Here is a 12985-nt window from a genome sequence, read left to right as displayed (position 1 = left end):
AATTTGGGGCTCAATTGGGATCGTAAATTGAGGACTACCTAGTAACAATTTGAGAGAAAGTGCAAAGCATAAAACAGAGACAATAATAATAATAATAATAATAATAATAATAATAATAATAATAATAATCCCATATGTGTTTTTATTGCATTATCTAATTTTGCCAGCCATGAGCGGAGCTGCTGTTTATGTTATCTGGACAAAAATTAAGCACTTGACGAAGAATAAAATCCAGCACCGATATAAGAGGGCATGGTCTAATGATAACACATGCTAAATAATAGCAATTAAATAAAGGGCACAGGACTTATAATAACAATGCTGCCACATCACCATGACTGTTGCAGGCAAGAAATTAAAAATGAAATTTAAAAAAAAAAATCCATGCAGGGTGGGAACCATGGGATTGAAGTCACTTGTTGGAAAATTACCAGGTTGTGTGTTTTTTTTAAAACGCATTTAGGATGTTACCACGACTTGGACTGCAAATGCACCTGGGCCATCGCTTCAGCAAGCAGAAGGGTTCCCACAATTTTCACAGAGCGCGCATCAAATATTGCGTGGGAATTCTCCCAAGAGGCTTAAAAAAACCCCGTCTCCCTTCCCTGAGCCTGCCCGGGATGACTGCTCCTTTGTCCCGGAATAAACTCCCAACCATCCGCCTTGAAATAATCGCCAGCCCAAAAAAAGATTAGAAATGGCTTTGACCCCCCCCTCAAAAGGGGTCCCATTTGCAACCGGGCGCCCGCGGGCCACGTTGCCCCGAGGTGGGCTGGCTGGGTGGGCTTTTTCCACACTCCCCCACCCCCGGCTGTTCTTCGACCCCCGAAACTCTTCCTTTCTCCGCGCCTCCCTTCGGCTGCCCCGACCCGCCTCTTCCCTTCGTGGCTGGGAGGGCGAGGAAGAGGCGAAACCCAAGAATTCCCACGCGTGAAACTCAAGACTTTTCCCAGCCAGGCGCGGGTGGTCCGAGGCCAGATGCCACCGGGTCCCCAGCCACCGCCGCTGCCGCCTTGCCCACCTTTTTCCCCTCCTCACCCGCGGCCGGCCGGTCGCGCCTCCTCTTCCTTACCTGCGTGGGTCATGCACCTCCACGGAGAACTTCTTCTCGCGGAAGTAGAGGTTCTCCAGCTGGCGCCATTGGAAGATCTGACGGGGGAAAGAGAGAGAGAGAGAAAGACGCGGGGCTGAGACGGGGGCCGCCCTTGTCCTGCCCTGCCCCGGCTGCGCTCCGGAGAGGCGGGGAGAGCCAAGCGGGGCCGCCCCTTGTCGCGGGGAGAGGGAGGGTGGGCTCGTTCCCACGCGGGCCGGTGGGCGGACGAGTCCGCGCTCTCCTTCCCCGCCTTCCCTGGCACCGCCTCGGCCTCTCTCCCGCCGGCTCTCTCCCCCTTGCTCCGTTTGCAGGGACCGGACAGCTCCGGCTCTTGCGCTCCCCCCCCCACCCGCCTTCCCTTCCTCCCTCCGCGCGGGAGATTCCCACGGGGGTGGGGCCACCCAGAGGGAAGGAAGCCGGACCTTCCTGCCTGCGTGGAGCCCGAACCCACTTTTGAAGGAGCCAAGAAATGAAGCCAAGGAAGGTGCTTCAAGCATTTTCTCTTGTCTGAAATGGTTATGGGGTCTCCTTGAGCGGGGGTGGGCTGGGGTTGACTAGAAGACCTCAAGGGGTCCCTTCCAGCCTTGATTTTAAATGCATGGGAGGGAAGCCCCAAGGGAGGTTTTTTTTTTAACTGTACTTCCAGCTGAATTTAAAGGAAGAATGAAATTTAAAGGAAGAATGAAAAGTCCAGCTGGACTTTCTTCCCTGGAATTCTCCTCCAGCCTTTTGGCATCCGTTCCTCCTCTCTTTCTCAAAGCTGAAGTCATTCTTCTTCTTCTTCTTCTTCTTCTTCTTCTTCTTCTTCTTCTTCTTCTTCTTCTTCTTCTTCTTCTTCTTCTTCTTCTTTCTTCTTCTTCTTCTTCTTCTTCTTCTTCTTCTTCTTCTTCTTCTTCTTCTTCTTCTCCTTCTCCTTCTCCTTCTCCTCCTCCTCCTCCTCCTCCTTCTCCTTCTCCTTCCTCCTCCTCCTCCTTCCCCCCTCCTCTTCGTCTCCTCCTCCTCCTCTTCCTCTTTCCCCCACCACTTCCTCCCCCTCCCCCTCTTCTTTGTCTCCTCCTCCCCCCCTCCTCCTCCTCCTTCTTTTCTTCTTCTTCTTCTTTTCTTCTTCCTCCTCCTCCTCATCTTCCTCTTTTCCCCACCACTTCCTCCCCTCCCCCTCTTCTTTGTCTCCTCCTCCTCCTCCTCCTCCTCCTCCTCCTCCTCCTCCTCCTCCTGCCATATCAGTCATTGGACATTGGCAATCATGTTGGCGATCCTATTCTTAGTTTAGGAAGATTTAAAGGCAGCATTCCAAGCTGCTCATCCTCGGTTAACACCGGAGAAAGGAACATAGTGTAGTAGGAGCTTAACTCATTTAAATTTTCCAAATACACAAGGGGATTGTGGGTGGTGGTGGTGGTTTGGCGTTGCTCGGCTGGCTCAGAAAGGAGCACCTAATCTAATCTAACCACCAAGGGAGCTCAGCTCGCTGTTCTCTTTCTTTGGAATTCAAAACACGTCAGAGGATTGCATCTGTGAAAGTTTCCAGTTTCGGTAGGCGGAAGCAGGAGCAGAAGGGAAGACACCAAAGGGAGGTTTCTCTTGTCATGCAAAAAGGGAGGGAAGCAAGAGTTGGATCTTCTCCCCCGGGTTTTGGTTGTGAGCAATGCCTCTGTCTGGGCTCCAGGTGTGGTTTGAGATCAGGGTGGCCGTGTGTGCTTGAACAAGTAGATCTCTGAACCATCTAATCCAGGGGTGTCCAACCTTGGCAACTTTAAGACTTGTGGACTTCAACTCCCAGAATTCCTCAGCCAGCAAAGCTGGCTGAGGAATTCTGGGAGTTGAAGTCCACAAGTCTTAAAGTTGCCAAGGTTGGACACCCCTGATCTAATCAAAACAGGGTTCCAGATTTCTCAGGTAAAGCTAGACTTGGGATCAGGTGAAGAGGTTTCCTACCAGGTCAAATGCGTGGAGGTCAGAAAGAAGCAAAGGTCCACCCGGGGCGGCACCCTTTATCTACCCAGCCTGGACAACCCAAAGTTCACATTTGGCCCGAATAGGAGAGATTGAAAGCCAATTCAAAGAAATGTATACAGGATAAGGAAGAAAACCCAAAGGTGCTTTTTTTTTTTTTTTTTCCCAAGAGGCAACTGGACTGTCTGGTTTTTCTCTGGAGACGTTTGTTTCGCTTCTCAACCAAGAAGCTTCTATCTTGGATGAGGAGCGAAATGTCTTCAAAGAAAAACCAGAAAGTCTAATTGCCTCTTGTAAAAAAAAAAAAAAGCACCTTTGGGACAACCAGTACCAGGATGATGGAGCATCTGCTAGATGATTAAGAATACTATGCAGAATTCTATGCCCTCTTTTAAAGCTCCAGATATTTGCCATTTTTGCTAAGGCTTGCTCTTAACTTGCAGGACAAAGGAAGCCATAATTTTCTACTATATAGTCACAAGCCAGTGGGAAAAAATAACCTCTCTTGCTAGGCTATCATTAACAGATTCCCTTCTCTGTCCCAAAGGCCCTGGGGGGGGGGGGAAGAAACATGTGGAAAAGGATAGACTGAACCATGCTTAGTGCAGCTGAAGGCAGTTTTCTTACAATGCGGTGCCTCAAAAAAAAAACCTCAAAGCCAATTTAACGAAGGGCTATGGAGGTTTAAAGAGGGAGAACTTGTTTTATGAGCAATGTTATTAAAAGAGAGGTTTCTGAATTATTTTTCTGGAAGTCCTGGGGTTTTTTTTGTGTGTGTGTGGGAGTAATATAACAGGATTCAGTATGAGCCTCATAGGAGACTGGAGGCTAAAATTAGGCAAAACTAAAACATATGAAGAACATCTACAACTTCCTGTTGTAGTTGTGTTTTTTCCCCCAGGCTCGAAAACCTCATTTATTAGATATTTAATTACCTGAGCAGTGATGTGAGGCATACTATAAAAGGCCTGCCCAAAGCATTTTTTTTTTAAAAATATCTGACACAGTTTTATTCTGCAGCTTTAAGATAAATGCTGGACAAAATAAGGTGTGTACTGATGATGTTACTTAGTTGGGTCATTAAATGTCTGCAAGAAAACAACCAAGAGGCCAACAAGGACCCCATAGTTTAACAAATCTTGTCTCCTATTGATGCTCTATGCTCTATACCAGGAGTCTTCAAACTTGACAGCTTTTAAGACTGTTGGACTTCAGATCCCAGAATTCTTCCTCCAGTCATGTTAGTTCTGGAATTCTGGGAGTTGAAGTCCACCAGTTTTAACCTTGCCAAGTTTGAAGACCCTTGCTCTATACTCTATTATGTCTGATTCAGTGGCTCATAAAGCAGACAGATTCAGACCCTCTTTTAAATCTATGGAGAGATTCCCAGACACAGAACTGAGATCACTTCCTTTTGCCAGTCACCTTTATAAAATTAGAAACTCACACTGGAGCAGGCCAGCTATCTGGGTTACACAGCCAGGAAGTGGTCATCCCTCTGTTAATCAAGGGTTTCTTCTCTGGGACAAGCACTCTGGGCAGCACACCAGTGGCGCATTTAGTTGTGGTTTTATCTGATGTGGCTCCTGTCCACTGGGACCTCAACACGGAAGAACACAATGTCCTAATTTTAGGAAGCCCTTAGTAAACGCTTAAGCTCTACCCCACGGGGGGAAAAGCGAGAGTTGGATCTTCTCCCCGGTTTGGTTGTGCACAAAAACATCGACCTGGACTCCAGATGTAGTTTTAGATCAGGGCCAGGATGCCGTGTGTGCTTGAACAAGTAGATGTCTGAACCATCTAATCGAAACAGGGTTCCAGGTTTTGTAGGTAAAGCTAGTTGTTGGGATCTGGCTAAGAGGTTGCAGGGACTGGGCCTGGCTAGTCTAGGGAAGAGAAGGACCAGGGGAGACAGGAGAGCAGCCTTCCAATAGTTGAGGGGCTGCCCCAGAGAGGAGGGAGGGGTCAAGCTGTTTTCCAAAGCACCCGAAGGCCAGACAAGGAATAATGGGTGGAAACTGAACAAGGAGAGATTCGACCTGGAAATAAGGAGAAACTTTCTGACAGTGAGAACAATCAACCCATGGAACAGAAGTTGCCTTCAGAAGTTGTGGGAGCTTCATCCCTGGAGGCTTTCCAGAAGAGATTGGACTCCCGTCTGTCAGAAATGATGGAAGGTCTCCTGCTTGGGCAGGGGGTTGGACTAGATGACCGACAAGGCCCCTTCCAACTCTGTTAATCTGTTATCTGTTATCAGATTCTCTTCCAAACTTCTGGTCCAATGTGTGGAAGTCAGAAGAAGCGAAGGTCCATCCAGGGTGGCACCCTTTATCTACCCAGTTTGGGCCACCCAGAATTCACGTTTGGCCCAAACAGGACAGACTGGAAGCCAATGAAAGAAATCCATAGAGGATAAAGCCGTTGTTAGTTTCCAGCCATGATGGCTAATCATTTGCTCATCTGTTTTTCTCTGAGATAATCATTTGCTAAATCTATGAAACCGGACACTAAAAGGGAGCTCTTGAAGTAGGGAAGGCTCTGCTTAACGCTGTATTGAAGGACACTTTATTAATTATTATCTAGGCATGCACAATGCCAAGTTTGCTTCTTTAGAGAGGTTCTGGGAACTCTTCAACTGGGTCCCAAAAGTTCTTTTCAAAAGGCAACTGGACTTCCTTGGTTTTTCCCTCCCTCCTTGAAAACATTTCGCTTCTTATCCAAGAAGCTTCTTCAGTTCTGGCTGAATGATGGGGAATGGAAGGATTTAGAGTAGAGTAGAGTAAAAGGGAAAGGGGGGGGGAAGGGAGGGGAGAGGAGGAGGGGAGAGGAGAGGAGGGTGGAGGGGAGAAGAGAATTTTTTATGAAAATTCTCATGGGTGCAAAATGTACCATGAATAATTCAACTGATTTGCTCGAGCACAAAATGTAGAAAAGTCACCCTGTTGGAAGAAAAATGTTGAGAAAGATCTAGGGAGATTCTCCATCATCCAGGTCCTGGTTGTCCCAAAGGGGCTTTTTCAAGAGGCAACTGGGCTTTCTGGTTTTTCTTTAAATACTTTTCGCTTCTCACCCAAGAAGCTTCTTCTTTTGAAGACGACAAAGCCCCCATTTTGGACAGAGAGGACCCCTGGTTTGAAAGAAGGGGCCAAAGAGGCCACCTATGTCCAAGTTGAACAGCCTTCTCTTAATAGAGCGGGTGGGATACCACATCTATTTATTTATTTTATTTATTTTATTTTATTTTATTTATTTGATTTGCCAATTGTTTACAAGATAATAAGTATAAGTGTATACATAGTTGTGAATACATGAAATGGGTACATATAAGAAAAATAAAAGAAGAATAAGAGAAACAATAGGACAGGGACGGTAGGCACACCACCTATCTCCAGTCTACATCACGCTCCCTTCAGCAGTTCCAAGGAGGCTCCAACCCCATTTGCACCCCTCAGGTGACCCTGAGGACACAGACAAACCCCCAAGTGGCCTCAACAGCTCCGTAAAAAGGATGCAAATGGCCAGCAGTCTGCAAGGAATATAAATCCTTCCCTTCCTCACCATCCAGTCAGAGCTGAAGAAGCTCCTTGGATGAGGAGCAAAACGTCTTCAAAGAAAAACCAGAAAGTCCAGTTGCCTCTTGAAAAACGCACCTTTGGGACAGTTGAGAAAGATCTCCACCCTACATCCATGATCTCCATCCTCCACCCTCCATTCCTGTGGAATCAAGGTTGGTCAACCCGTCAGAGAAAGTTACTAACATCAACAGAACAACCCAGGGTATAGATGCATATAAAGCAGCCGCAAACCCAGATTTCATCCAACTTTCCTTTTTCTTCCCATCTCCCTAATTTCTTTTAAGTTAGGGTCCTGACCAAAAGGTTGGAGCAATCGAATAACCAACCTAATTCTGACTCGGTGCCGATGGCATTGTAGAATAAAAAACTCAGCTATTCCCTGGGGCCAAAAATATGCCATTTTTTCCTTGCAATTCCTTGCAATTCCCTTGCAAATATGTTTGCCATTGAGAACACAGCTGCTTTCTGAAGAAGATCAGTAACTAGGTTTAAAGCGTCCTGCGATTTCCCCTGCAGATCTTCAACATCTTCTGTAAACCAAGATGTTTCATCATAGGATGGGACTTACCTTCCTTGGCTTCACTTTGTCGTGATAGTCATATTGGAAGATTCCTTTGTAGCTGAGTCCTAACCACCATGGGATTCCCTGCTTATCCTAGAAGGATAAACAGAAACAGAAACAGAATAAACGACTTAGTTCTTTTTAACATTTTACTATTCAGCCTAGAACTAAGGAGACATTTCCTGACATGGAACAATGAACTAGTGGAACAGTTTGCCTTCAGAAGTTGTGGGTGCTCCAACACTGGAGATTTTTCAAGAAGAGTTTGTCTGAAATGGAATAGAGGTTTCCTCCTGGAGCAGGGGGTTTTCTGTCCAAAATGTGGGTTTTGCTGTCTTCAAAAGAACGGCCTTTGTCCTTTAAATGGAGATGGACTGCTGAATCTTATGCTGATGAGTTTGTTCTCCTAAGTTGTGCCATGCGTTTTATCCTTTCAGGCATCTGATTTTTCAGTTTGGTTTACGTCCCTATGAAGTCAGGGAGGCCATTTATTTACTTGTCAAACATGTACAAGATAACAAGTATAAGTATGAACATAAACAAGGACAAAGGAAGTAAATACAGGTAAATGGGGTCAATAAGAGAGGGACGGTAGCAAGGGTGGGATTCTACCCGTTCGCACCTATTCGCTAGAACCAGTTGTTAACATTCTAAGCAGTTCGGAGAACCGACTATTAGAAGAAATTACTGGCCTAATCCTGTAAGGAAGGCAGGAAGGAAACATTCTGGTGTTACTTACAGAAACTGCCTCTCCGTTAACCCTTATTACATTCTTGGCAGGACTAGACTTCCTGTCTCAGAAACTTCTCTGGAGGCTTTTCCCCCTCCTTCGTTGGTACTTTGCTTGTGTGGAGTGACCATTCAAAGTTACAATGGCACTGAAAAAAGTGACTTATGACCGTTTTTCCCACTTACGACTGTTGCAGCATCCCCACAGTCATGAGAGGCCAGGGGAGGAGATGCGTGCCTCGATGTGAGTGATATTAGTTGGCCACACCCAGCCAATAACATGACCACCAAGCCACGCCCACAGAACCGGTTGTTAAAAAACACTGTGGGCGAAAAACATGACCACCAAGCCATGTCCACCCAGTCACATGACCACCAAGCCATGCCCACCACCTAAGCCACGCCCACAGAACCGGTTGTTAAAAATTTGAATCCCACCCCTGGACGGTAGGCACGCTGGTGCGCTTATGCATGCCCCCTTTAAGGACCCCTTATTAACTTAACACAAAAGACAACATTCAGAACAGAATCCCATATAAATAAATAAAGATTGCAGTTGTCTGCGGCCAACCCGTTCGTGAATTAAATAGCACTTTTCCAAGCGCACGCACCTTGACTGCATAATAATGGACTCCGTAGGTTGGAAGCGACTCTACAATGCTCATGTAACTAGAAAAGAAACATCAAACATGATGTCAAAGACCCAAAGTGCATGGTAGTTAATGCAAAGCAGCATTCTGACATCTGGGCCATGTTTCTAGACCCATCGTTGCAACCCAGCCTTGCATGTTCTAAACCTGCCCCAAAATTGGAATTCATGTCACTTAAACATCATCATGCTTTATTTTAGAAAGAGTGCAGAGAAGAGCAAGCAGGTGTCAGGATTCCAGCAATTGCCCTAATTAAATCATGATTCTCGAGCCAAACTTCAAAAAACTTCAAAGGATTTATTAGAGGTGACATGCTGGCACTGCCCTGGATGAAGCCAACTCTGGCATACGCCATTTACAGTCCCCTGAGACCCTATTTCCCACCTCTCCCCCAGGTGTGTCATAAATCAAATTCTCCAACTGAGACCATTCACGGGCTGGCTGTCATCAATCGCGTTCTCCAGTTAAGTATATTCTTGGGCAAAAGCTCTGGTATTTTAGTTACAATCTTTTAAAGATAAGAGTTGGAATGTACTTTTCCTTTCAAACTGCTGCACTCGTTCTTCCAGATTTCCTTCCCCCCCCCCACCCCTTTTTTTTAATGGCAGCTACTAAAACAGGCATAGGAATGTTTGATGAGTTGACACCAGGATGATTAGGGGACTGGAGACTAAAACATATGAAGAACAATGGTTGCAGGAATTGGGCCTGGCTAGTCTAAGGAAGAGAAGGATCAGGGGAGACAGGAGAGCAGTTTTACAATATCTGAGGGGATGCCACAGAGAGGAGGAAAGGGTCAAGCTATTCTCCAAAGCCCCTGAAGGCCAGAAAGGAATAATGGATGGAAACTGAACAAGGAGAGACCAAGGTCACCATGAGATGCAGAATTCACAGCAGCCATTAAGTTTTCTGTGTCCAGAATTCCCGTTTGTGACTTACTTGACAATAGCCTGGCCTCTCGTCTGTCCATTCAGCTTCTTGTAATGCTCAATTACTCGATCCTCACTTGGAAAAAAGAGGAGGGGGAAAAAAATATCCAGGATTTAATTTAGCAGGCAGAGCTGAAAAAGTATGATGGAATTCCAGCGTAGGAGATAATACCAGCTCCTCGGTGATCAAGAAATCGCAAAGATCTCTGGGATCAACTGAATATAGCAGAAAGGAGCATTTACAGCTCTGTATTTAAGTCCCCTGTGAGAATGAAGGTGTGGGTGCATCTGCCTTTGCATTGATCTTGGATTGCAGAGACCTGAAGCAGATCCCCACTTGATCAAATAGATCACTGAGTGACTATGTATGGATCAGCCACTCTCTTTCAGCTGCCTCAGAGTACAGTTATGGGAATAATGGGGGTTTTTTGGGGACAATTTTTAATTTTATATTGCTAATACATATTAATGCATGAACAATGTGATACCCGGGTATCATACATTTTAGTACAAATAAATATAATATTATTACTTATAGTTATTACATTTCATTTTCATTGTTTCCTCTTGTTTAAACATATCTAATACTACCGCCATTCAATTTCTGAACCTCCCTCATATCTTGTTATATTAAAATATGTATATTGTTGTACCCCTCTTATTTTTATTTCTATTCTAATTTTTATTCATGTCAGCGTAGTATTCAAAGGCGTTTCTTTTCTGTCTTTCATCTTTCACCTGCTTTATTATTCATATTTCCCTTATTTAACTCTTCACATCTCTATATATTAAAGTTTCATCTTTCATTCTTTCATTGTTCAGTGTTTCAATATATAATTCTAATACAAATCGTGATATCATTTGAACATATTGGGTGGATCTATTCATATTCCTTCCATTCATCCAATCCATGTAATTGTATTAATTCAATTAATTCATCCATTCATCCAATCCATGTAATTAATACACATGCTTACATTAAAATATATTCTTTCATGATCTAATTACTCATTGTTTGATTTTATTTTGAATATATTATTATTCATTTTATTATTCCATTGCTCCTCATTGCTATTATTTTGGCCTGTTAATAATATTCATTCATTCATTCTCTGATTTTCCAATTCATGCTTAGTTCTTATTCATAATTCAGTTCTGGGAATAATGTTAGGGAGGATTCTTCTACCCTCAAAAGTTGTGTTGCTCAACATTGGCAACCCAAAGATGTGTGTGGACGTCCAGCATGGGGTTGGGGAATTCTGGGAGTTGGAGTCCTCCTCAAGCTGCCCAAATTGGAGAAACATGGTTCTAGAACTTGCTTTGAGTTTTTAGAGAAAAGATGGGGGGGAATGATTTAAGAATAAGAACATAGAAAAAAATGCTGGTGTCATGCCCCTGTTGGAATCTGATTTGAAGGGGGAGGCCAAGCAGCTGACAGGGAGCAGGAGTGTGGGGCTCCATTGGCTGTGGAAGAAACTGGGGAAGGGCACAGTCCGGCTGGGCAGAGCAGGGGAGAGGTAGAGCAAGGGAGAGGGAATTCGGAGGAAGACCCAGGCCCACCCCCTCTTCATCCTAGGGCACTCAGGGAGGAACGGAGAAGGGAACAACGTGAGTTGCATGGCTTACAGGGGAGGAAAGGGCCCTGATTCCCTTCATTAGCTGCAGCTGGGAACAGAGTGTTTAAAAAGGGAAGCTGAGCGCAGCAAGCTGTTGGGAGTAAATCATGAATTATCAGGTATCATTGAGGCTTATCTGGGTTCCTGGTGTCTTCCCAACTGTGTGTGTTTTGTTGGCCTTTCAAGTCTGCAATTCCTTCTCCTGCCCTGTCAAGTTAATTGCTGCAGCGTGGTTTGTTTGGATTTTTAGTTATAGTTTGTATATACTTTGTTTTCAGACTGAATTTCCTCCACTTAAAGACTGTTCTTGGGAGAGTTTTTTTTTCTCCAGCCGAAGGTAACTGGACATTGGGGGCAAAGTTGGGGATAATAAAGGGACTCTTCTTGTTTATTTGACTGAATTGCCTTTGTGCCACGCCCCGAGTCATCAGAGGGGGGAAATGATTTAAGAATAAGAACGTAGAAAGGAACGCTAGCCCTGTTATTCAGAAGCGATTACAGACTTTGAGAAAGTTGTTTCCCAAGAACTGTAGTAGACTAAAACTCCTTTTGCAGGGGTCAGCGAGTGGGTGCAACGAGTGGGTGGGCCAGAGAGAGAATAAATAAAGATCACCCAGCCACAAAAAGGGAAATAGCACATTCCCTCCGCTGTCATCGAATTACAACACCAGAGAAATGAAAGGGGAAGCTGATAAGAGGGAAGCTGGGAGCCAAAAGCCTTCCAAAAAAAAAGAAAGACAGGAAAGACACAGAGCAAACTGTGGAAGGCAAAAGTATTTCTCTTTCCGCTTCCTGGACAGATTCATATTTTGTGCTGATGAAAGAGGCATCCGAGAGGCTCCCCGTTTATTTTAAATTGGGTGCTTCCAACGCACTGGTGGATTTAATTCCTCAGCCTGGCAGGAGGAGAAAATGGGAAAGCCTGGAGATTATTCATAGGGCAGAAGATTTTATTTATTTATATTTTATTTATTTATTTTGTCAATTGCTTACAAGATTAACAGGTATAAGTATAAACATAGTTATGAATACATGAAATGGATACGAATAAGAAAAATAAAAAGAAACCATAGGACAGGGACGGTAGGCACATTGGTGCGCTTATGCACGCCCCCCTACAGACCTCTTAGGAAAGGGGTGAGGTCAATAGTAGACAGTCTTAAGGTTAAAGTTTTTGGGGTTTGGGGAAGAAGCCACAGAGTCAGGTAGAGTATTCCAGACATTGACCACTCTGGTGCTGAAGTCGTATTTCCTACAATCAAGATCTGCCAAACTCCACATCAACCTCCTGGCTCTTGCCCTGGAGAAGGTTTGTAGTAGGTACACAACGCATAAGGTCCTTCCTGATGAAATGAAGGAGGAAACAAGCCGTTGGATAGCCACTAGGTAAAAAGTCTGGGAAGGGTTTTACAGGTAGCCTTCGAATCTACAACTCAGGGGTCATTTGAAGTTCTGAAGACTGATCTGGGGTCTGTTTTTGGCCTAGTTTTGAGTTGTGGTGGCGCAGTGGTTAGAATGCAGTCCTGCAGGCTACTTCTGCTGACTGCTGGCTGCCAGAAGTTTGGCAGTTCGATTCTCACTGGCCCAAGGTTGACTCAGCCTTCTGTCCTTCCAAGGTGAGTAAAATGAGGACTCAAGTTGTTGGGGGCAAGAGGCTGACTCTATAAACTGCTTAGAGGGGGCTGTAAAGCACTGTGAAGTGGTATATAAGTCTAAGTGCGATTGCTGTTCCTTCCCTTCCCTTCCCTTCCCTTCCCTTCACTTCCCTTCTCTTCTCTTCCCTTCCCTTCATTCTTTCTTTCCTTCTTTCCTTCCTTCCTCGCTTCTGTGGTGGCGCAGTGGTTAGGATGCAGCATTGCAGGCTGACTCTGCTGACTG

At 45.0% G+C, this 12985-nt stretch overlaps 1 protein-coding gene across 7 annotated transcripts in view; it reads right to left on the bottom strand.

Annotated features, from left to right (window-relative positions):
* The window catches only part of FRMD4A (FERM domain containing 4A), a 364998-nt gene that overhangs the window by 58223 nt on the left and 293790 nt on the right, over positions 1–12985 (bottom strand). For all 7 annotated transcript variants that reach the window (XM_087969199.1, XM_087969200.1, XM_087969198.1 and 4 more), the window contains exons 9-12: positions 9502–9567; positions 8524–8581; positions 7190–7276; positions 1073–1149 (exon numbers count right to left, since the gene is read on the bottom strand). In XM_087969199.1, coding sequence (XP_087825325.1) covers positions 1073–1149; positions 7190–7276; positions 8524–8581; positions 9502–9567 — 288 coding nt within the window. The remainder of the gene's footprint in view (positions 1–1072; positions 1150–7189; positions 7277–8523; positions 8582–9501; positions 9568–12985) is intronic.

This window comes from Notechis scutatus, chromosome 6 (assembly GCF_049901735.1).
Source record: "Notechis scutatus isolate UNSWTSFEM ecotype Mainland chromosome 6, rNotScu1.2, whole genome shotgun sequence".
Taxonomy (NCBI): domain Eukaryota; kingdom Metazoa; phylum Chordata; class Lepidosauria; order Squamata; family Elapidae; genus Notechis; species Notechis scutatus.
Note: the sequence above shows the minus strand (reverse complement) of the source record. Positions and strands in the feature narration are given on the sequence as shown.